The 26,402-nt window shown below is 35.1% G+C and overlaps 1 protein-coding gene and 1 pseudogene across 16 annotated transcripts in view; both read right to left on the bottom strand.

Annotated features, from left to right (window-relative positions):
• SYT1 (synaptotagmin 1) overlaps positions 1-26,402 on the bottom strand; it is a 588,627-nt gene that overhangs the window by 141,581 nt on the left and 420,644 nt on the right. For 13 of the 16 annotated variants that reach the window (XM_063593557.1, XM_055095933.1, XM_055095935.1 and 10 more), the window contains 4 exons: positions 24,257-24,441; positions 18,101-18,223; positions 14,092-14,259; positions 10,779-10,946 (listed from right to left, as the gene is read on the bottom strand). In XM_063593557.1, coding sequence (XP_063449627.1) covers positions 10,779-10,946; positions 14,092-14,259; positions 18,101-18,223; positions 24,257-24,441 — 644 coding nt within the window. The remainder of the gene's footprint in view (positions 1-10,778; positions 10,947-14,091; positions 14,260-18,100; positions 18,224-24,256; positions 24,442-26,402) is intronic. The other 3 variants (XM_057299495.1, XM_014347245.3, XM_057299496.1) reach the window with 1 other exon arrangement.
• Positions 1,718-6,444, bottom strand: LOC106635388 (RE1-silencing transcription factor-like; annotated as a pseudogene).

The raw sequence follows: 26,402 nt of genomic DNA, 5'->3' as shown, positions 1-26,402 counted from the left end.
GATCTTTGACAAATCTGAGAAAAACAAGCAATGGGGAAAGGATTCCCTATTTAATAAATGGTGCTGGGAAAACTGGCTAGCCATATGTAGAAAGCTGAAACTGGATCCCTTCCTTACACCTTATACAAAAATTAATTCAAGATGGATTAAAGACTTAAACATTAGACCTAAAACCATAAAAACCCTAGAAGAAAACCTAGGCATTACCATTCAGTACATAGGCATGGGCAAGGACTTCATGTCTAAAACACCAAAAGCAATGGCCACAAAAGCCAAAATTGACAAATGGGATCTAATTAAACTAAAGAGCTTCTGCACAGCAAAAGAAACTACCATCAGAGTGAACAGGCAACCTACAAAATGGGAGAAAATTTTCGCAACCTACTCATCTGACAAAGGGCTAATATCCAGAATCTACAATGAACTCAAACAAATTTACAAGAAAAAAACAAACAACCCCATCCCCAAACTAATTCCTGATAGCCAATCTGTGCTTAAGGTGAATCTTTTTCTATACAATGTTAACAGTACCTTAGGTAAAATGTACCCATGAACATTAAAACTAGTTGTTAGAAAGATTTAACTAGCTTTATAATTTAAGTTTTAAAGCATAAATATTTGCAGCTTGATCTTCTGTTGACAGTGATTATCGGAGCCTAGAATTCAACATTTACAATTTCCATTCATGCACACAAAACACACACCATTATCACATAACTTATTCCTCAGGTCTTAAGAATCTTCTGCTTTTAAAAATCTTTGGCCTCCCCGTCAATTCCATGTTCAAACAACTTTTAACTCAAACTTTACTCTCAGATTTTTAACAAGTTTTCCACCCACAGATTATTAATGCTTTTCCTAATCTTTCATGTTGTACCACCAAAATCTGAAGCTGGCCTCAAAGAGATCATCAGATTAAAAAAAAAAAAGAAACATAAAGTGGTTATTTCAAAATAGAACATGGGAGGTCAGAATTCAAGATTCCCTACTGGGATCATATTTTATTTCACTGCAATGAATAACTGCTATCAGTAAGAAAAATCCTACATTGGACTCTTTCGTACTGTTTGGCGCCTGGCCAAAGAACCTACAAAAATGTTTTGGAGTACATGCCCTTTTTTCATACAAAGTGCCCCAACAGGAACACCAGGATAGCTGCAGTTCATTTGAGGCCTCACTTGTAGAAAGAGGCTATCACACAGACAGCCAGTACACCCTCCAGTTTGTGGAGATCCTTGAGAATGTATGATTTTTAAAAATCTGGCCTGTACTTGTTTCACTGGCCTTTTTCACTGTATAGGAAAGTGGCAGCTGGTCTGCCAGCACTCATACTACTGCTCTTATCCTAGGTTTGCCATGTAATAGCTATGGTTTTGGAATCTCCCAAGTGATATTCTATAAAACTTGAAGGAATAATTATGTCTCCTAATTCCAGGCTTACAGTTTCCAAATATCGTTTACTGTTGTGTATGTGCAGATGATACACTTGTAGACTCGCTCATTATCCCCAGCTCTGGTGTGGTGTTTCAGGTGTGCAGTATAGGGACCATATCGATTGGTATTGTAGCCACAGTGGTCACAGCGAATACAGACCTTGGAGAAATCTCCCTCTTCTGCAGTGGAAGAGCCAGATTCCTTGTCTATTGCTTGCTTCTCTTTTCTTTCTTTCTTTCTTTCTTTCTTTCTTTCTTTCTTTCTTTCTTTCTTTCTTTCTTTCTCTTTCTTTCTTTCTTTCTTCTTTTCCTTCTTTTCTTTCTTTTCCTTTCTTTCTTTTTCTCTTTCTTTCTTTCTTTCTTCTTTCTTTCTTTTGACGGAGTTTCGCTCTTGTTGTATAGGCTGCAGTGCAATGGCATGATCTCGGCTCACCGCATGCAAGCTCCGCCTCCTGGGTTCAAGCGATTCTTTGGCTTCAGCCTCCCGAGTAGCTGGGATTACAGGCATGCGCCACAACACCGGGCTAATTTTGTATTTTTAATGGAGACAGGGTTTCTCCATGTTGGTCAGGCTGGTCTCGAACTCCTGACCTCAGGTGATTCTCCCGTCTCGGCCTCCCAAAGTGCTGGGATTACAGGCGTGAGCCACCGCGTCCTGCCTCTCCGCACTTCCACAAAACATTTCTTGGCACTGTGCACTCTGATGTGATGCACAAACCGTTCTTCAGATTCTGCTTCATATTGGCATGACTTACAGCAAAAGGATTTGGTCTTCGAGTTCTTGCCTCTGTCCTCTGTTCCAGGTGTTTCAGGAGGAAGATCTTTATTTGAGCTGTAAATCTCTGGAGCAGCTGATGCTTCAAATGCAGGCTGAAGTTCTACAACGCTGAGTTCCAAACGTCTCAGCCCATGAGGTTCACCTTTTATTTCAGCACTCTTCAAGGCCTTCTCCTTCTTCACTATCTGAAAAGCTGTCATCCCCAACAGGCATCAATTTTGCCATCTGTCTTTCTTCACCGACCAGGTAATCACAGCAGCTGCCACTTACTTTCCCACTGAAGGCCGCATTTGCCAGCAAGACAGGATGAGGTGAGGCCAGTTCAGCTTTAGAGAGATCATGCAAGTCATACATGCCGTTAGGCAAGGCCATTCCAATGTTGCCATTGCCGGTAAACAGCCCTTCTCCTCCAGAAGACTGCCCCATCTGGGTGGCCATGACTGTAATTGCAAAGGCTTCGTTCGGGCTCCTCCTGCCGCCCCCCACGCCCCCCCACGCCCCCGCACCCCCACCCCGAGCCCTTCCGACCATCCCCGGGCTCGCCCAACGCCCAGGGCCAGGAGCCCCGGAAGTCTGCAAATTTCATTCCCCTGTGACTCCTGGGAGGACTCCAGCCTCAGCCCCGCCAGCTCGGAAGGTCAGGTGGCCGAATGTGGGGGTCTATCTTATTCACCACTGTATTCCCTGAAGTTAGCACAATACCTGGCTTATAAAAGAGGTTTAATATATGATGAAATCAATGAAAGAATGAATAAATAAAATTAATTTACAGTATTTAAAAGTTCTTGTTCATAATTGGCAAGAATTTAATCATGTTTAAAGCAAGTAAGTTTGTGTGTCTGTGTATGCTTCCTCTCTCGCGCATTCTTTAATTATTTAAGCTCTTGTTTTTCAGCGAGTCCTCATTCTCCTCCCTTATTCTGTAGTACAACTAGTACAAGTCAATCACTGACATTTCATCTAATTGCAGAGTAACAGATTGTAATGGATTAAAGATTTTACAGCACAAACATTTGGCCTGCTCAAAGGTAGGTAGGAGTAAGACAGAAGGTAAAAACATCTAATTTTAAGATTCACAAACAAGATAAAAAATATTGCTCCCAAGCATATGATGAACTCAAGAGAAAAGATTACATTTGAAAAGGTTTAAATCTGTGGAAGACAGAACAAAACATTCTCCTGTGTTGCTCACATTGCTTCCCACTCAAAACCCTTTTCATTATTTCAGTAATATGAAAAACCAGATGTAAACAAGGCTGCTCTTGTCTACATCATTATTCTCATTCTCCTTTTGTTTTATATTTGTTCCCATTTCAACTCCCACTCCTCACTTTCTGCTCTGCCAGCTTATACACATGAAATCCAGGCTCCCAAATCCACTTTGCTCTGCTTTATTTAAAATTCAGCTGAAAACTCTCGGTCCTTTTATTCTTTGGATAAAAAGAAAACCTAATACTTACATTGATTTCTATTAAAACAATTATATTTTCTTGGTACTATGTGTATCAGAATTTATATCTCCTAATGAGAATTTTCCCCATAGCAAACCATTTGAGAGACCATGTAATGATGTTAATGCTCAAAGCATTTAGGACAGAATCAGAATATAAAACTCACAAGAACATCCATCTCATCACTTTCCCACAGTAATTACAACTGTTTTACCCAATTCGATCATCAACTAATAGCCTATACTTGACCCTACATAGTTATGGCCATTTCAATGAGATTTACCTTTTCAAGGCAAAGACAAATCATTATTGAGAACAGATAATGTATTATACACTGAGAAAGATACTTGGAGAGAGGGACTGGAATTCAAAAATATTTTAGGATACCACAGTGCAACTGGAATGACTGGGTATCTTTTAAAGATGACTCTCTCAAAGGTGATAGAACATTAGAATGCATATTTGTTAAATTCTAATTTTTTCAACCAATCTACTTGAAAATATTTATTTAAGCACTTTGGATGTTGCAGTCACAGTGCAATGTGCTGGGCCTAAGTAGATAAACAAAACAGACAATATCCTTGCACTCTCTTAGTGGCAATATGGCAGTGTAGAGAGAAAATGGGTTTGGGAGCCAGACAGACCTGAAAAGACCAAGAGAGACTCTTTAAAGAAAATGGTGTGGGCCAGGTACAGTGGCTCACGCGTGTAATCCCAGCACTTTGGGAGGCCGAGGTGGGTGGGTCACTTGAGGTCATGAGTTCGAGACCAGGCTGGCCAACATGGTGAAACCTCATTTCTACTAAAAATACAAAAAATAGCTGGGCATGGTGGCAGGCACCTCTAATCCCAGCTACTTGGGCGGCTGAGGCAGGAGAATCGCTTGAACCTGGGAGGCGGGGGGTTGCAGTGAGCTGAGATCACACCACTGCACTCTAGCCTGGGCGATAGAGCGAGACTCAATCTCAAAAAATGGCAAGTGTAGGCTTTTAGACCTGTGTTTGAATTGTAGTTATGGCATTGCCCGTGTAAACTTGGACACATTACTTAAACTTTCCTGGGTCTCAGTTCCCTTCCTTCCCTGTTTTGTAAAACAGATTTGGTAATGCCAATTTTGAAGAATGTTATGAGATTTTTTTTTTGTCAGCATATAGTAGACTCTCAGTAAATGATAGCTATTATTTGTGTTTATAGGATAGGTAGAGAAGTTAATATAAGCTTTAATGAAGATGAACTTTGGAAGCTAGAGAGCCAGGCTGTGAGACCAGACCTTTGGGTGGTTATCACTGTGACAAGGAAGGCAGGTGCAGTAGGCTAAAGTATGACAACAGGAGGGAGAACAATGGAAGGTAGCCAAAGTGCATTTTGAAAATGTCCAGGATCTCTCCTTGCTTTCATTCTTGCTTCAAATTAGAGTCTAATTTATATTACTTTTCTAGGGAATTTAAAATAAAAAATATTGGATTTTTGTTTAGAAACTCTAAAGTGAGAATTTGGATTTCTTCTACCTCTGCCTGAAAAGTCTTTTTAACCAGAAAGGCAAGCAAATTACAGTCCTACATACTAGAGAGATATTTCAAGTTACTTGCTTTTTCCTATCATGTTCTTGGAAACCACATCACGAAGTGGATAACATTTATTATACATAAGAATACAATTATAATTGGTGACAGAAATTCTAACCAAAGACTCAAACTCAAATAAACCACAGCTATGACCCAAGATACTGTAAAAAATAAAACACATCTATACTTCTGTAGCAGTTTAAAGGGAAATCAATATGTTCCAAGTCCCATGATATGGACGCATAGATACTAGATACACTAATATATATTATAGTTTTAATATACTATAAAATAATTCAATACTACTAAACTATATCTACTATATTATAAAATTGATTAACAACAAATATTCTAGGCATGATAAACTTAGATTCTATTCCTACTCTTTGAGTTCTCCCTAGAACTAATTCTTTCCCATTTTCCTCTGGATCAATTTCCATGATGTAGGCAGAGACTTACACCATAGCTTTCAGTCTTACATTTAAATAAAAATTAAATTAAGGTAATCTATGAGCTCCATGTGCATTATGGAAACAGGATGAAAAAGAGGGTTACTAAGAGGGAGACACTAAATAAGCCTTTAACAAACAAACAAAAGTTGTTGAGACAAAATCTATTATCATTTTCAAAACCAAAACCAAAAACAATAACAAGGTTGATTTTGCTAAGAATCTGTACTGCCTCTATCTTTAAAGAAACATACCAAAAAAACCCAGAAAGGCACTAAACTATCTTCAGCATTCAGAGCTAGGACATTTTGCTGATTAGCTTTCAGAATACTTTAACCTTCATTTGTAAAATATGAACACAACGACTATTAATACGGACTTTAAAAAGGGCGTTTGGACACATTTCTTACAATACAATAAACATCTGCATTCATTCATTCAAAAATAGTTTTTCACGCCTATTGTGTTCTTGCCTCTGTGATTACACTTGGTGAGGAACCATAGACATGGTTGCTGCCTGGATGGAGTTTCAGTCCAGTGAGGAAGATAGACAACGAACAAGTAAAGAAAAACAAGTATAATTCCTGAAATGCTATGGATGCAAATTAATGTTTTTGTTGCATTTCTCAAATGTGATAGGTTGTGAATGAATGACCAGGAAGGTTCTTATTGGCATCCATGTTTAAAATTCCAACAATTAACCTTTTATAAGGATTTCCAATCAGGGCATTGATCGTTGGGTGGAGATTCTTGGAGAGCATAGTTGCCGTCTGATTGCTAAATATACTTAGAAACAGCATCACTTCTTTCATGATCCTTGGGCATAAAAGATGCCATAAGGAATAATGACTTTAACTCATTCCAAGGAAGTACTAAGGAATTGACCATTGGAAGTTAAAAAACTGTTGCCATTTGACTGAATATGTATTCTTCACATGCTTTTCTGTGAAGTAAATCTTTTTCTAATTAGGCTTAAAAATGTGAAATTTTCTTGCAAAATTGATTTTCCATTAAAGCATTAAAGTAGTTTCTCTTCCCTTCTGCTTGGATACTAATTAAATTATGTTCCAACTTGTTTTAATTCTGCAATCAATTTTTTTTCCATTTGCACTAGATTACAGAATCTCATTTAAAAATCACTCTTTACCAAATTTTACACAAAGCAGAGGTGATAGACTTATTCTCTAATGGAAACAAAACAATAAAACAGTACTGCTCAAGTCATGAGAGCTTGCAGCATATCAGGGCGGAATGTTAAAAAAAAAGGCTTAGTTTTTTTTTTCTGGTGCTATCTATTCCTTATGCTGTTTTTAGAGATAACAAATATCAGTAGAAGGCATGGAGATAAAAATAAACTTTATAAATAGGAACAAAATGTTAAAATAAAAAGAGTTTAAATACTTTGATGATATACCTGATCCTGGGGTGCAGAACTGAGACAATTTTAAAACTGCACATAAGTGAAATTTATAAGAAGGGAAAAATGGAGTCATAGCTGTTGCTTGTAATGTTTCAAATAATTAAGTCAAAATATTAAATAGATTATTCTAAAAAGATAAAGATTGGTTTCAGGTTTGACTTGTGTATACAATAAATACTTATTTTTTGAAAGATTAAAGAGAAGAAAATCTCAAAGATTCAGCTTGGGGCTATACATATTGGTAGCCTTTTGCACACTGAAGAATTAAATACTGATTACCAAGGATGATTTTGAAGCCATATACTGAGAAATAAAAAAATTAAGAAACAACAGTTTTATATATAACCATCTCTAGGAACTCAGAGGATACATATTTCTGTTTTAAAGAAACAAAAACAAGAGAAATGTTGACCTGTCTCCAAGGTCAAATTCCACCTTCATCTATTAGAAGGTGGGGAAGTGGAGGAAGAAAGTAGTCGACCATGCATCACTGAAAAAACAAACCGGCAAGTGAACGGAAACCAGTGAGGTGGCTTTGATTGTGTAAATTTGAGGAACACGATCAAGCCAAATGGAAACCTCACCAGTGATGTTTCCACCTGGGGATAGAATCGAATAGTAGGAACAATGTGCTTTTGTTGTGGCTCTTCCTGGTACAGCTTATCTCTTCCACATCACTTCCTTTTAAACATGGGCCTAGTCACTTCCAAATGAGGCTCTTACACTATCCATGTTCCTTCCCATTTCTTTCTAAATTGCTTGCACATTATTTGGTCACTAAAATGGTACATAATCCTTTAAGTTACACAATTACTTCATCATCTTATGACTTATAGTTGTCAACTTTCTGGCAATAAAACCTTACTCCATTTAATTAACATCACAGAGTTGGCTGTCAGTGGGTCTGATTTAACCTCTTTAAATCCAAGTCTCTGGCAGAACAGCTTACTATGATTAGCAGTACTTGTTCTAGATTCCAAAGCTGTTCCTTGAACTCCTTTTTCTCACTTTCTTTGATATCTTTCATCTCATTATGACATTAAAAATAATGCTTAACACTGCTAGATGAAAGCAAAACTAAAATCATGAACAAAATTGCTCATGTAAAGTGAAAAAACAATTTCTTTAAAATCATAAAACTAAAGTCAATCTAAGACTTCAATTTATTCACACAATTATAATTTTCTACAATTAATGGACAGTGGCATGAAAAGTTAGAGCAGACATCATTGAGAATATGTAATTCTTCAGATATAAAATGTAAGTGGAATCTTACTTCCTTTATAATGAAAAAGTTTCTAACTGGGTCTAGTCATCCAGAGATACTTTGTAAGCTAGACATCTGTCTTATACAGTTTTTTATAACCTATACCTTGATAAAGAGAAATAGTCTAACTGAAAACCAAAAATTTCTATTCCTGAGTAGAAATCAAAGAGGAAAGTCTCTAGAGTTTTACGAGTGTAATGATAAAATTAATATTTCCCATTAATAACTCCTACAGATACTCAGTAAGTGCAATGGTGAGAAAAAGGATGGCGAAGTACATAAAAATAGAGGGAAGAGACACAACAAATGAGGAGGTGAACACACAAAATGGGGAAAGAGAACACACACACAAAATTAACCAAGAAAAAGGTATGAGAGACCTCTCACTTAGTGAACATTTACCATATGCCAGACTCTATGCTGGGTACTTCACGTTCTATTCTATTTCATCGGTAAGTAAGATAAGGGGTAAATCATGTTAAGCCACTTTCTAGGTTAAAATTCTGAATGGGCAGTTTACCTAACCCCCTAGATTCTAGAGTGAAACCCGTCAGCCTGGTGTTAAGTTTCAAACTCTGCTCGTACTCAAAGATTTCTGAAAGAGGAAACTTGCTCAATGGTCCACATTCCCTTAGCTCAGAAAAAAACACTGCACAATTTCTCAGAAACCCACTGGGTGTGATCTTGGATGTCATTACCACCTGATAATTATCCAGGTGAAAGTAACAAGTGTGAGCCATGCACCCTGCACAGGTGGGCATTGTGAAGTACCAGTGGTTCATGTTCTCATATTCAACCAACAAGCCAACCAAACACCAGTCAATTAATAAAACCAATCAGTTAATAAACATTTCTTATGGTCCTACTTTATCACCCAAAAAATTTACACAAAGTCAAACACTTCAACAAAAAAGTCAATGAAACATCCCACTACTTTGTTAAATAATTATAAACATTGTAATTGAATGATTGAATTTTTTTTTCATGAAGATGTCTGTAACATTACTATTAGTTCACTTATAGGAAAGAACTATCCATAAAATCATATAATTTTAAAACTCGGTATTTTTCCTGGGTATTCTTGAATATCCACAGTAGGGCTAAATCTGTCTCAATGTCTAAGAAAGGTTAGTCAACATTCTTAGATATTGAGACAGTAAATATATATATATATAAAATAAGTATACATGAATATTATATACAAAAATACTTAAGCTCTGCTCTTTTTTGGAAAGTATAAGTATACATACTTTTTTCCAAAAAAAAAAAAAGCAGAGTTTAACTTTTTTTGACTCATTTTGTAAAATCAAATAGCAAACAGCAATTTTAGAGTGAAAAGTTCAATTTCAGCATGGGAATTAATAGGCCTGTTCTAAAACCTCATTTCATCATATAGGGGGTATAAAGTTCATAGCCTCAGATTGGTCACAGAAAACCTTAGGCTGAGAGGATTCCCAGGCGATGGACTTGATTGAGTTTCTCTGAAGGCCTGACCTTCTCTCTGATCTCCCTGGTGACCCCAAGAGGCCAGGGAATCCTAGGGACCTGGAGATCCTAAATGACTGAGCTGTCAGCAATCTGTTGGGTAATTACAGCCTTACATCAGGAACTAAAGAGTGATTGCGAAAGGAGTTGTTTTAGGAATTTGGAGAAGCTAAGGGTTGTTTGCTTTTCTAGTATTGGTCTACTGAAATGTTTGCAGAGAAAAATGCTGGTGCTAGGCAGGCATCGCATAATCAGATACAATTGATTATTATGAAGCTTAAATGCACTAAACATATTGAACTTCCCTTTTCAAGTCATGGAAAAATACTGGGCTAAACTATTAAAACTGGGAATAAACAATGTGAGGAGTAGCATAAAAATGTGAGTCATTTAAAAAATGGATTTAATATCAGGCTTTGTGAATTATATTTGATGTTTGACCAATCATGCTCTCGTATCTTTAGGAGAAACAATGAACTGTCTGTGATATGCAGAAACAATCAAGGAAAAAGTACCATTTTATTTCTGTGTAATAGCTACATAACCTATGCAGAAAACACAAAATGATTGTGGAAAAATATGAGAAATAAAATAATTTTTCGTTGTCATTTTAAAGCAGTAGTTTATGAGTGTGTGTGGCCTTTTGTAAGCTTTTAGAAAGAGTTCCTGTGGGCATGTGTGTTTGTTTGTGTCCAGGGTTGCTGTTTCTAGATCCAGTACACAAATGTCTCTCTCTTCTTTCAGATAACACCCAGAAGACCTGTACACTTTTTAACGAGGTGGTGCAGTGCCCTTGACCCTATTTTACCAGCTGTCAACAACTAGAGGCCCACATCCCCCTTTGTAAAGAGTATTTCTCAATAAGTTATTATATGAGCAGAAACTGGCGAGTACAGCTTGTGATGTTAGAAATGCTAGTAATTCCCTTACCTCTTCCTTCTCAGCACTTTGCAGGTCACGCCATTCCTCAGTTACATGGCCAAAATCCACTGTGTTCATAGGGACTTTAAATTCTCCAATGATGTCATGCTTAGAGAAACGATCAAAATCATATACAGCCATCACTAGGGTTTTGCCACCCAATTCCGAGTATGGTACCTGAATTAAAAGACATGAGGATAAAATATCCAGTCACAAAAATGCTTAAAACATGTTACTTGTTCATGGTGCTTAATTTAATATTTACATTGCATAAACAGAACAGGGAGATAATTTGTTTTTGGTTATTTTTTAAATTGAGACTTTTGACAAACTGCTTGAGGCTAAAATTACTTGAGAGAAAATGGGAAATTTTAGTGATTTATTGCTTTATCTCAAAGTTCTAGAAGCTGTTAGCATTATTAATAATGGATCCTGCTGTTAGTTATACTATAAAGCCTTAAGATTAATAAAACAATAAACAAGCCAATTGCATTTGACTATAAGTAAGTTTTTCTTGTAGAATATTTTGTTGTTATTGTTGTTTTAAGTTGTATTGTCAGGGTGTAACTTACTGAGGGGCAAATAACTTATTTCAAATGCTCCATTAACTCTTTCAAGGCATTTAAATGCCACAGTTCAATGGAGCAATGATTTATTAAAGGCTATGCTAGGAGTCTGAAAGGATTGAAATGATATTCACAAGTGCCTCACCTACTCCCTAAAATAATTTGCTGATTGACAAGAACTGACTAGGAAATTGATGTTTTGAATATAAGAGGTGCATTATAATATGGGTTTTGAAGTTCATTCTTGGGTATGACATGCCTTAGGATGAGTGGTGGCAAAAGGCCAAGAACTGATGAATTCTCCAGCTGTTCAAATATATCTGGGACAGATGCTATGGGTTGGGATGTTTATTAGTGACATTTTTAATATTCAGTGAAAGCAGTGCAATCCAAGTAAGCTACACTTCAGTAACTGGGTAGAAATACCTAATTAAGAAATTGTTTAGACTTGTCTTAAAGGTTTGATCAATTTTCATACACTTCCTATTATTTTATCAGTGTAAATGGTTGTCTTATGCTTCAGCAAACATTTCTCAATTAACTCTGTATATTAAGGAGGGAAGAAAAGGAAGAATATTGGGCCATCTACATACAAGAAATTTTAGTTTTCCAAAGAGTTTTTCTTTTCTGTCATTTATTTACCATCTGTTTGGAACCTGATTATTTTATTAAAATGATATGATTAAAAAGTAAGCATCATCCTTTTTCCATTTTAGAAGGAATGGAAAATAAACCCTTCCAAAGAGCTGACTCTCAAAGAAAGAAACAAAATTTTTTAGAGTAAGGATAAACCCTTGAAAATTTTATTGTATATCTAAAATCTCTCTAGACTTTCTAGTGATTGTACTCAAAGAGCAACAGTCAAAAACCTGGACTTGGGGTCAGACAGACCTTGTACCAGATTTGGACTTTCCAACTAAAGGGCCTGGGACACGTGATTAAACATAAGCTTATTCATCTATTAAATTGTGATAATACTGTAATAATGGCTGCTTCATGGGGCTATTTTAGGGATGAATGAATATATGTAAAACACCTAGCACAGAAGAAACACTTAAAAATATTTATTGTTTGAATGATTAGTAGCTCCTTCAGATAACTGTTTTGGGGGAAAAGAAGATGAATTAATTTGGGGCATGTTGAGTTCCTGTTAAGTGATTTAAATCCATTGTAAAGCCAGGCTTCTTTAAAGTCTTTTATACTTCCATTCCTGTATCATATTGCCTCTTGGCATTTCAAGATGAGTAATCTACAATGTCTAACCAGTTCTCTAGAAAAATTGAAGTATTTTTAAATATAGCAGAATATATTATACTTTGGATTTATGTATAGTTTGATCAACCTTTCTGAAATAAAATGAAACTTGATAAAAATGTATAGAGAATTCAAAAATTTCAATAATTATACTTGGTTTTATAGAAATTACTAATAAAATTATTAGCATTTTTTAAAGAAATAATAATGTAGGTAATGCAATACAAAACAAAGCCCCAATACATTAGCTCATATAATTTAAGAATTTCCTTACTAAGTTTTGGTCAGAAACTGCTGACCTAAGTTAAGGTTAATAAATAGATGAATAAAACAACTGTGATTACTATTACAATATTTTTAAAATTTTATTTCCATTTTACGTTTTGTGGTATGTTGACTATAGTGATTAAGCTTCATGAGCAGATACTCTTCATGAACTGAGTATTTCCAGAATGTCTTTACTGCTACTTTAAATTCACTGCTTAGGTACAGAAAAACCAGATTTTAAATAAGATTACTGACAATACATGAGGGACCTTTGTCTTGAAAACTCAGAAATTTTAGAGTAAATAGAAAGACACTTCCCCTTTACATAATTGAAAACAAGGTTTGAGAAAATGACTCATGCCCTCATTTTCAATTTATTTCATCCCAGAATGTTTGCCAACACAAGGCACATGCTAAGCCTGGCTGATGGACGTGGTGATTTTGAATTAGCCTGCTGGCATATTCACAGATATTTCATTTTTCAGAAACATATTGTTCTAAGTAATGCATTAAAAAGTTTTTTTCGCATGTTAAAGATATCCACCAAAAGAATTGTTTTTATGAATGATTTCAAGCCAAGATCCACGAAGATCCTGGAGACCTGCAGGACATGTTTTCCTGATGAGATATTATATGGCTGGAATCTCTCTGTTGTTTGTCAACTGAGGTGCCTCAACAAGATGAAGAACATCAGGGCAGAACCTAGAGTAAAGGAAAAAGGCTAGAAATGCAATAAAAAATATGTTCATATTCCTTTTATTGATTAGTTAAGAAGAATGACTTTGAAGTGCTCAAATTGCCCTCTACACACACAATTTTGTTACAAGAGTCATGTCTATTTGTACCATTTAAGCATTGGGACATAGCTTACTTAATCCTGGGATTGTAACAGATGTACTTATTTTCACAAACTTTGAAATTCAGAAAAATAATGATTTCATTCCTTTGGCTTTATTTCAGGGAGGGATCTCACTTTTTAGATGTGACTATGACATCCTAGTCATGTTCTAGTCCATTCCATTCTGAAATGACTAAACCGAATCCTACTCTGAACACGCTGAAAGGCAATATCGAATGTTGACTGTAGTGAAGATAAGAATTTTGCATATTCTGACTGGAATTATTGTGAGTGCCTGAACAAGCATTCATGTGCATGTCTATGTATGTGTCAGGATGAGATCAGTCTTTTATGTAAAACAACAAAGGAAAGGTTATAAATAAATGTTAACAAATACCTTGAAAGTAAATTGCTCATTGAAGACAGGATTAAGGGTTTTTCGGTGGACTTTTGTCTCAAATTTCTTCTTCTTATCAGGTAGCAGAAACACTTTCACGTAAGGATCAGATGTGCCCCCCATGTCCAAGGCAGGCAGTTCGGCAGCCTGAATGATCCCTACCAGCAGCTGAAATAAATGACAGAATACAGCATACATAAATATCAGTGGACATTTTGGAAAAGATCGATTTGTTCACAACGCTGCATATTGGGATTTCTCCCTCTTCCTATTTATTTTTAATAAAACTCTGATTCTCTTATGAATCTGAACACAGAAGGCAAATGAACTGAGCTATGTAGACTTCAGAAACCCAATTATGACTGATGCAGGCTCTGGGAAGCCTGGTTTTAAGCACAAAAGAGGCTTTTAAAAGGTTGCTGATTGCAGTTAAATATGGAGTTCATTTTTGCAAAAGAGTTGTAATCAAATAACTTTCCAGTTGCTAAAAGCTCTTGTGCATTGTTTTTCTTTCCAGAGCATGATTTGTAAGTGAAAATGCATTGTTAAGCAATCACAAGTTTGTAATTACAAAGTGGGAAACTTTTATTCTTTATCAAAGCCTCAGGCTAGCTGAGTAGAAATTTCTTAGAAATTGGGTAGCATTTTGAGATAAAAAATAAGATCTTCTAGTTTCTATTATATTTGACCTTCACTGGTGTGCTGACTACATTTATTTTAACTTACAGTAGAATGATTATTATCTATGAGATTCTGTGTTTAAATATAGGACATGGAGTAAAAGAAATGTAATTTCAGCTTCATAGAAAGGAAGGGAGATTAGAGGTGAGGTTTTTTAATGGTGAGTAACTGTGTTTTTTATTTTTTCCAAACATCACAGAACTATTACATTTCTTTAAGTCTGTTTTCTTACTGATGCATTCTTAAGCCTCATTATGAATATTAAGGTATTATGGTATGGTTAATATTTTTGCAAAGAAAAAAAGAGGTGTGAGTAGACTATCATAGATACTCTGCCATTAGAGATTTTGTGTCAACAGACTGATTTAGATCCATATAGGTAACAAAGCAGACTCTTACTGTTATTCAAGGTATATGCTATTTTGTAAATGCAGTAACACCATAGGTTTTTACATCTCAGCCTGAAAATCTGAGTTCATGCCTTTTTAGCTAGTAGAGTAAAAAAGCAATTCCCCCTCTTAAAAAAAATGCATAACCATTTTAATTGTGACCCACCGTGTACTTAAGTGCATTTTGGCTAGGTGGCTCAATTTTTAACATGGCCCAATAACCTGAATGATTATGTTGTTTCTATTTTAATGCTTCAATATCTTTTTTTTTTGTGGAATCATGATACAACAGTGGCAATAAGAGTGCTAGATTGTAGGTAAACAAAACACAGACAGATGGTCAAAAAACAGCTAAAATAGGCATCGGATTATAAAGACATGATTAGTAAAGCAAACAGTCTGTCTCTTTGTTTGCTAAGTAGGTATTTGGTATTTACCTTTATGTAGTAATGCGAATAAGTAAGATTCTATTTCCTCATCCTCACTTTTTAAAACCAATTTTCTTTTGAGCAGAAAAAATGCTAGAGAGATGGCTTAAACTCTTTAGAAACTAGATGATTTATAATTTAGAGTTTTTGGATATTTTGTTAATAAAGAATGAGGTTACTTTTTACAACCTTGTTCTGACTTCTGCCTAAGAGATAAATATCACATTTCTCTGTACCATGAAAGCGTCTTAATTAGAATATTTTAGGGTTGTCTTTTAGTTTTGGTAAACATATATTTGATCCAAACTTTATGAAGTTTTTCAGACTTTAACTTCCTGCCTCTTAGGAATCACTTTATAAATCAAATTAGCTGAGAACATTTGGGAAAAATCAATGCGTAATATTTTAAAAATTCATCAGTTTCTCAGAATGAAATAACTTTTTAGATTTGATGTTTGCTGAAAAGGGAACAGTAAATGTACTCTCACTATATTTTAGTAAAAAAATTCTCAGTATTATTGTTTTCTTAAAAATACTACTTTATAAAATGATACTTATAGTATTAATAATTAAAGCTAACTTGAAAGCTTCAAAATTATGACTAATCAGAATGAGACACCACTAGCTTTCCACTGGAAAATATGAATGGTCAATATGATGAAAAAAATACTGGATGCATATAGAAAGCCAGATTAAATTTTTGGAAAATATGTTATATATTAAGACCAATATAAGTTGTCCTTGATCTTTCCTAGAATATATAAATAAGAGGTTTTGCTCCTAACCAAATCCTGATGCTCAAATTTTCATAGAAGTGATAGAAATGACCACAAATGTCAGATGTAATTAACTAAAAATGGTATAACTACAAACCTGAACCTGTAAACCAATAATGTAGTTTTCTAGAATGTATTATGTAATAACTAGCCAGGGCTATAATGAAGCTGATCAAAAAATTATTTTTAATATGACAGTATATTTGTACATCCTTCATGAGGAACCCTCTGGAAACTTTAGAAAGTGAAGACATTATTTGAACTGTCAGTTCCTAAATAAAGCACAGAATTTCTGCAACTGCTTAGAGCTCTCATAGCATTACTGACTTTGGATGTTAGTCATCAAAGATGAGCATTAGTGTTTCATTTATTTATTGTTCATTTCCCATCAAACTGGAAATCATTAGCACATGCTGCATTACTAGTAACTGTATTTATTTTACATTCATCAGTTCTTTACCCAAAAAGATGAGAGAAGCAAAATGAACTGGAGAGGTTTAAAACTTTCCTACTTGGAGAAGGGCTATGTCTTACAGATTTTTTTATTTTATTTTATTTTATTTTATTTTATTTTATTTTATTTTTTGAGATGGAGTCTCGCTCTGTCGCCCAGGCTGGAGTGCAGTGGCATGATCTCGGCTCACTGCAAGCTCTGCCTCCCGGGTTCATACCATTCTCCTGCCTCAGCCTCCTGAGTAGCTGGGACTACAGGCGCCCGCCACCACGCCCAGCTAATTTTTTTTTTTTTTTGTATTTTTAGTAGAGACAGGGTTTCACCGTGTTAGCCAGGATGGTCTTGATCTCCTGACCTCGTGATACGCCTGCCTTGGCCTCCCAAAGTGCTGGGATTACAGGCCTGAGCCACTGCACCCTGCCTGTCTTACAGATTTTTAAAAACCTGGTCTCTAACTTAGCCTGTTCCCCTAATTCTTATCCAGCTTTCACATTTCTTTAACAATTCAGAAGGTAAGGAACATTTTCATCAACGTTGTGGGTCCTGGAATGTCTTCGAATGAAAAGCGATTTTTAACAGTTGTCTTTCAGCAATCTCTATTTTATTGACAGGCAGTCAATAAAAGGTAGCCAATATTATCATTCATCTAGGTGACATTTCATGACTTCTTGAGAAATTGAAGCAAAAATGCCTGTTTTGTTACCTTCTAGAAGTAAGTCTCTGGTTTTCTCACTCTTTTAGAATTGCTATCTCATTAGCACTAGGAGTTTCACCTAGTATCATATAAGGCCATCCTGCTTTTAAATTTAATGGACAAGAATTAATTTTTCATCTTTGATCCCTTATCAAATCATTATATTATTTTTCAAAAATTTGGCTAGAATAGTGGCCCAACTCAGAGGCCCCTAGCCCTGTCTAGTTCTAAATCTGTAAAGTCCAAGGAAGGTTGCTGCAGCTCAGGCTGAGGAAGCTGAGAAGGTGAGACTGTGGCTAGAAGCTCTCAGAAGCAGACCGACTGCTTCAAGTTAATTTGTATTCTGTCTGCCTGCTGAAAGTGCCACAAGTAGATGTAATCAGTTGAATACTGTGAATTCTAATTACCAGAAGTTAAATTAGCAAGTAGGGGACTGCCTGTTCTTAGAAATTATTTCATCCATAGCTTTGATAATTGCATTTTCCCCTCGCAGCAAACAAAATATTTTAAGAGGTATCTTGCTGCAATTTCTACTTGGTAATTTCAGAAAATGTAATGGAATTAGAAGACATTTCTCCACTTCAGACCTGGTTATTTTGGAAATCATAATCCAGTGAATACTGAAGTTTTCCCAGTTTCTCCTCTTCTTTGGGTTCTTCTTTTTCTTCTCCATCTGTCAATCCAGTTTCAGCATCATCATCCTTGAGGGCCTATGTATAGAGAAAGGATCACATGTGAATTTCAGAGTTTTCATCAAAACTCAAATTGAACTGGGCCTGTAGTTACATTTCCAAGCTGTTCGAAGCAAGCACTAAGATGCTGGAAATCTGTTTGTCTGACACACATTCACATTTGCTGCTTACATATTTTTTAAATTCCTTTTGTGCACGGAATTTCTTTCCCCAATCAGCAAGCAAAATGGAAGCGATGGAAGAAGCCCCTCAGAATATTGCAAGCAAAAAATATAACATTGTTGCAAAGAAAGTGTCAACTTGGTGTTGTATTTGGCTCTGATAAAACTGCTGCTTTCAGAGGAAAGATAAACATGCTACTAACCAGGCCAAGTTTCACATTCATGTAGTTTAAAGAGATGCTCAGCATCATATAAAATATCATCGCTACATGCAGTGGAATAATTAATATAAAATGCATGGCCTTTTGTTGCCTTATTTCCTATGAAAAAGATAGTTCAGTAATGATCCTCAGAAAATTTAAATTCCCTGTGTTTCACATATACATTTATCATGGTATGAAAAAGAGGAAAAAAACATGCCACCAGCAAATCCGTGTTTAGAGAAAAGTTCACCCCACTTCCAATTTCAGTTTACCACTTTATTTTCATAACAGCTCCACCAAAAGCTAGGCTGAATTAAATTGATTAAGAGTCTGTTTGATATCAAAAGATAAAAAGAGTTAAGTTTGCAGTTCTGTCAAAAACAAATTGGCATAAGAATTCGTTTTGTATTTAAGAACAAAATCAATTGTATTGAACTCTCAAAACTCAGTCTGACCAATTGAATACTCTTTATAACCTAAAACTTAAGTGTACTATAAATGGAAATATTAGAAAGCTCACTAACTCATAAGTTTCATTCAAATGCTCTTCTTTTTAAAAAATCAAAATATATAATGTGTTTTTCTAACATGCAAACATTTTGCTAAAAATATCAAAGGTTATAAGTACATGAAGTTTTGTTTCTAGGGATGTGTAATTCTTACTGCTTTAAGTAATTAGAATAATTAATTAGAAATCTATACACAGTCATTATTCAAAATTAAAAAAATACAAAATTACATTTTCCTGAGGTTGAAAAGATTACAAACTTTTATATTAACCATTTGTATTTTTTCTTCTGGGGACTGCCTGTACATATCCTTTGCTAATTTGTCTATGTGTTGTTTGCCTTTTTCTTATTGATTTGCAAAGGCTCTTTGTATTTTAATGATTTCAACTTCATTGTTGTGTTATATATCACAATTATTGTCTCCTGGTTTTAGGTTATAGCATTTTCATTGCTATTTTTATATATGTGTATGCATACATGTATTACTGTAGAATCTCACAGAAATCAAAATGGATATGCCAGTGGTGGACTGTTTTATATCTCTGATAAAGTAAAGGAATCTTAACTCTTCTTAGCTCTCAAATTAAATCTAAGAATTCTCATAGAACTCAAATGCAAGAAGTATAACCAGGCTGTAGATAGGCATCAGTCATCAGACCGCAGTTCCTCCACTCTGCTACTCCCACATCCAAGACTACATGGTCTTTTTTCTTTGCTGTGTTCAGCATTCTCAGGAAGGAGATTCTCTGTTCAATCCACCCACTTACTCAGGGACCTTCAGTGGTGCTTCAAAATGGCACCTTCAGTCCTTGAAATTACAAGATTTTCTAATTTGGCTTCACCCAGTTAACTCCAACTTGATTCTAAAAAACTGAGACTCAGCTGTATCACAGTTTAATAGAACTCATTCAGGTGGGAAGGTCATATAAACAGAATTGAGCTGTTGTCAGTGATGCCTCCCCTTTGTTTGCTGGGAATTTCTTAGGAGCCTTCAGTGAGTTTTGAAAATTGAAAATTGCCATCATGATATACATCGGCGTAGAAACATTATCAAATTTGGTTAGCTACAAACCACTTAATTTGGAAAGTTTAATCTATGCTTCGTTGTTTCTTTGAATGTTAAAATGTTGACTTACTAATAGCTAAAGGCAGGAAACAACATGAAAATATTTTAAAATTTATTTTAATTGTTTAATTTTTGAACAAGGGGCTTGGTCACTAAAGGTAACGTGATAGTAAAGTGACAAAAAAAAAAAAAAAAACTACTGAGTTTAATTAGAGAACTTCGGGCAGTGGAATCCCTTTGACCTTTCAAAACCCTACCTGTGTATAAGTCTTTAACACTGTCTTAGGTGTGCTCAGGAAATTGCAGCTTAGGTAATTTGCCTTCCTATAAGATTTTGGTTTTTAAAAAATAATAACAAACTATTTAACATCTATTTCTGTTTGATAAATCTGCACGTTGCTCTATTATTATAATGAAAAATTCATTGATTAAAATACCTTTTCAAAAGTCTCTTTCAGAACTGAATTTATGTATCATGTTTCAGCCCAATGCAATTTGAAATAGCTGATATATTAAATCTCCTTCTCCCTAAGTGGTTTTTACCTGAATAGAAGGCAGGACCATCCTTGCAATTATTCTGCATGAAATAGGGCTAAATTTTTGATAATTTCTCAGTGCTACTGTTCATCACTGAAGTGATTAAGTCTATTCCTGTCCCAAAGGCTGAGCTTAAGCACGACATTTTCTGTACCATCATATTAAATTCAGACCTATTAAATCAGTAGCTATTATAATATCTCAAGAGCACTATTTTCCTCTTCATAGAACAAAATTCGGAAGAAAAAGCTTGTAAACCTAGCAGTACTGAGGTTTGATAAATTGCAGTAGAAAAAGCTGGGTTGGGAACATCAGACCTTATTTTAAATTTCAAAGATTAAGTGCGCATGCTTATGGTTTGCTTTGACATTCAACAGGTGCTTTGTTTGCAACCATCAAAAGGAGCATTTGTTCATTCTCAGTTACATTGTTCAGATTTGGATTTAATAAGGCGCACTAGAAAAGTAGCACAAGGGACTGAATTTCTTTTTGTGTCCATCAACTTAAAACTTGAGCTTTCTAATACTGTTATATTTAATCTGTTGGCGTGTTTAAAATGAGAACACCTTATTTTTAAAAAAATCAATTTAGTTCAGCCTCTTGATGTGTGTCAGAATGATATACCCTCAGCTGTGGAGCCCCAGGTGCCAGGCCACTAAATGTATCTGAGCGTTGACTAGGGATGTCTAAGTAGCAGAGGAAACCTACCGCAAGGGACAGTCCAGAACAGTCATGAGACACAACACAGATAAGGACATAGAAGGAAGAAATAAAAATTAAAATATCCACACACATTAGTGAAAACCGTGGAGAAATGACCTTTCCAGACCTATGACTTTACATGTGAATATTTTCCCTCTGTCTGGTTAGTGTTCTCCAATTTTAACACATACAAAAGAACACATAAATATATATCTTATGCAACATAAATGTCTATACTTTTTGTAGTCATTGCAGAATATTTAAAAAAATCTTCCTTGGTTGCAAAACCTTACTATAGAGACATGTAGCCATGAATATTGAAATTTGAATTTCTGTGAATTTGATATGAATTAAAATGGTAAAAATGTATTGATTGTCCTAGAGCCTTTATATCTTGTATATAGAGCCTATATATAGATATTTCTTAAGATTAAGAAATTATATCTAAAATGCCTCTCACATTTGTCTTGCTTTTAAACGAGAAGGGCATAAGCCATCTTTATTTTCTTCCCCATGTTCACTTCAACATTCTGCTGAAGATATTTTGAAAATATAATTATTTAATAATATTTTTAATTTGTATTCATGCTGTTTTGAATTTTGGGTGATCTGGTGATCATCATGTGATGAAACATCCTCTTAAAATCTGCACATTCTATTTTGCTTTTTTAGCCTTCCTCTTCATAAAATGATGGAACCCATGATTAGCTACTTTTGTCTGCTTCAAAAAGTAGCATAAGCTATGGTTATATAAACGTTTATCACTGGAGTGTATATTCATCTGTCCAAATTGTACCTTATTCTGTGAATTTAATTGTTCATAACTTAGAAAAATTGAGACCTAGCTAATGTCCTATGTAGACAAAGTGCTCTACCTAAAATAACTGAAAACATCTTTTTGAGTGGTTGAAATTCTAAATAATTTGCAATAACAGATTAGTATAAACTATCACTGACTTCTTAATATTTCTTTGTTTGAATCATTTTATCTGTCTCTCCCCATCCAAAAAATAGATCATCAATGAAAAATTAACCCCCATTAATTCTCTATATTTGAGATCTTGGTCATTTATCCAGGTCATAACGGGTAATAAACACCACCACTATGCTGCAAATTATAATTTTACATCATACAGAACAAATCCCACAAATATTATAGATTTATTGTCCTAGGAAGAAATGCTATCGTTATCACTTAACATTATTCAGTAATTTTAATTAGTTCTAGAACACAGGGAAACCACATTCAAATTTTATGATAATTATGAAAAAGATAGTGGTCTATTGTCAAATTATTGTTTTCACAATATTGATAAAATTAACATACATATTATTCAGTCCATGTCCATCTAGGAGGTTATTTCCACACTTAATCTCCCAATAAGTTGTTGAAAGAAATCTTTATCAAGTCCTGCTTGCTATGAAAAGTGTGGAAATAAAGTAAGACATGCCTGGAAATTTTAGTTTCTACTTAAATTAACTGAAGAGAAAAATATTTATTAGACACCTGTAGTTGAACGTTTATGCATTGGCTTTTGTGACTGTGATTAGAAATTGCCAGAAAAATCAAACCCTTGCTACTCCGAGCTCAGGCCAAAACTCTCTGAGTATGAGTACAGGCATTTCATCCATTCCATAGCTCCAAAACAGAGCAAAAATGCAGGAGTAAAACATGAGCCTTTGTGAAATTATTATCAATAGATACTATAGTGTCTTTGAGGAAAAAGAGTTTAAAACTGAAGCTGGGAAGGGGAGTTAATGTCCCTGAATGTGTAATGAACTAGGAAACAACGCAAATGTACTTAAAATGCCTGTTGTAACACCTGATTAAATTGTTCTTCAGGAGATTCAGGTTTAAGAGTTTGATTAATAGTAATTAATAGTATAAGAGAAATTTATAAAACTGCTTATATATTTTGCTATTTGGGAATAAATAAAACTTTTGTATTTGATGGAAAACATTGATAATTGAAAATGTTAATTCTATTAAAAATCTGTACATTTACATTTTAATTTTAAAATATGAATTAAATATTCTTTAGAGATATTCAACATGGATATTATTTCAAAAATGAAGAGGCATTTAATAATTATCATTAATAATAGTAAACATTATCTTGAACCAAGTTGTCCAATTAATTTAGCCAAAAACAGATAGCAACATAAAGAACATCCAAATAGCTTTTTTGGGCTTGGAAAGATAACCCAGCCAGATGGATTTTATAACCAGTGTTATGGTTGTAATTGTCCTTATTAAATTGAAATGAGAATTTTGTCTTATAAGAAATAAGAAAGAAAACTTTTTCATAAGGCAAAAATTCTATCCTGTCGTGTTCTTTAGAACTGGCTCATATTTCTCTCCCGTCTCCCATGTAACTCATTATTCTTGAGAACTAATTTTTCAGCTGGATGGACATGTAGGAAAAGCAGCTTTCATCAAGTTTGATGAACAGCTGTAAAACTCAGTTATTTAACAGTGACTGTGAACAGTAGAAATTAGAAAGATCCCCTGCCCAAATGCAAAACACTCAGGCACTTTTTATCTGATTTTTCTAACTCTAAACACAATGAAGACTGGTTAAACAGATGTAATCAAAATATTCAGGCATCATTCTCATATGCCAAACCCATCAAGATGGGCCTGATGATCATGGATGCCCTTTTCTGTTCTATATGCTCAGGACATTGGAAAACCCTGCCAAATGCCTCCATTATGCTTTGGGATCTTGAACAATGACCGAAAGGTTTGCAAAGCATCTCAAAAACGATATGGGTCCAAAAGTTGTTTATTTCTATAATTATATGGCATAAAATAATACATTTGTTTATCTTTTTTAAACAAAATAAGAAGAAATGTAGAAAGAATACATTACCTGATCTTTCATCGTCTTCCCTAAGTCTTTTACATCTTTCATGTTAATGGCATTCTTCCCTCCTTTTTCCTTTCCCTTCTTCTTGTTTTTCTTTTTGAACAAACATTTCTTACAGATACAAAAGCAGCAGGTCAGGACTAAAAGGACTGCGACTATGGCTATTGCAATTAAGGCCCACGGTGGCACTGAAAGAAACACACAGAGAGCACTAGTCATACAACACTTGGATGTGGAAAACCTTTTAACTCATGGGCTATAAAGATATTCATTTTTTTCATTTGCATTTTTGAGCACCTGTTATGCTGCAGGTACACCATTCCTCAGTACTTTATCCATGTTGTTGTCTCCCTTGAGTGTATTGTTTCCTTTCTTTCCCACTTTGCCCTTCCAGATATGTCAAATGTCATCTCCTCCCTATTACTTTTCTTGACTCTCCAAGCTAGATTTCTAGGAACACATCTCTTCACTCATTCAGAGCCAAGCTTTGGAGTTCAGCCATTGAGTTTAAATCCTGGCTTCACCATTTACTAGCTGTGTGATCTTGGGCAAGTCATCTAACCTCTCTCTGCCTCACTTTCCTCATCTCTAAAGTGGAAATAAATTGGTAGGTACCCCATAGATCTTTCTGAGTATCAAATAATAAGATGCAGTGCCTGGCACATGGCAAAAGCTTAATAAATGGCAGCTGCTATTACTCATCTATAAAATACTAGGTGTTGTATTCTTATGTTCTGGCATGGTATGGGGCAGATATTAGTCGTATATATAGAACAACAAATGTCAAATCATAACAATAGTGAAGGTTAATTAAAAGTACTTGGTGATTTGAAAATCAATCATGGGGGAAATGTATGCACTGAAGTTCTCCAGATGTGGGTGATGCTCATGTATTCGGTGGCTCTTAACCCAGGTTTAGATTTTGGCTTTGGCCACTTAGAGGCTGTGTGACTCTACTCAGATTGCTTCACTGTTCTGAGTTTCTGTTTCCTCCTCTATACAGTGAAGATTACAGTGGTACCCATTTCATCTGGCTTAAAGATGAAAGGGATTAATATGTTAAAAAGCTTTTAATGCATCTGGAACATAGCAAGAGCTCAATTAATGTTAGCTATCAATTCTTTTTTTTTTTTTTTTGAGATGGAATCTCGCTCTCTTGCCAGGCTGGAGTGTAGTGGCACGATCTCGGCTCACTGCAAACTCTGCCTCCTGGGTTCAAGCAATTCCCCTGCCTCAGCGTCCCGAGTAGCTGGGACTTCAGGCACACGCCACCATGCCCAGCTAATTTTTATATATTTTTTTAGTAGATACGGGGTTTCACCATGTTGGCCAGGATGGTCTTGATCTCCTGACCTTATGATCCACCTGCCTCGGCCTTGCAAAGTGCTGGGATTACAGGCGTGAACCACCGCACCTGGCCAAAGTTAGCTATCATTTCTTTATAGTCAAGGCATTGTGGGTAAGGCAAAGAGCTCAGGACATATGAAAAAACATAAACTACTCACACAAGTAAATACGTAAAAAGCAAGATAAATACACAGAGGGGAGTTTAGTGAAAATGCAAAGGGAATGAGAGGAGGACGGATGATTTTTAGATAAGAGGAGAGGCTTAGGTTTACAGGCTGTTTAAAATAATAGAACATATATACATAAATATACTCAAATAAACATTGGGTTTTCTATTACAGTTGTCTCTCTGCTGAAAGTTAATATATTTTCTTATTTGGTATGCCTTACACCATGTGCTTATAAAAAATAAGGTGACATGGAAACATTTATGATTTCAGTTAGATTGGAAGGGAAGTATTCATAATACAAATCACAGCTATTGAGATTAATCAGAAGTAATTAGATTTGTCTGTTGTAATAAAAAAAAAGATACTGGGCACTGAAATGATAAGAAAAAGCCAAATAAACATTACTAGAACCAATGATTGCTGAACACCAGTCAGGAGTACTTTGATAAAGTAAAAACACTTAAAAATTAACCTCTCTTCAAAATTGAGAAAATCTACTCTCTTTGCTTTTCCTCTGCATTTAGTATCATTGTGCAGAATACTTACTATGCATAATATTCTGGCTTATGACTGGATACTAGATGTTAACCTAAGGACATAAAACTACAACTTTTGAAATTGTGTTTTCTACC

The sequence above is a fragment of the Pan paniscus genome, chromosome 10 (assembly GCF_029289425.2).
Source record: "Pan paniscus chromosome 10, NHGRI_mPanPan1-v2.0_pri, whole genome shotgun sequence".
Lineage (NCBI taxonomy): Eukaryota > Metazoa > Chordata > Mammalia > Primates > Hominidae > Pan > Pan paniscus.
Note: the sequence above shows the minus strand (reverse complement) of the source record. Positions and strands in the feature narration are given on the sequence as shown.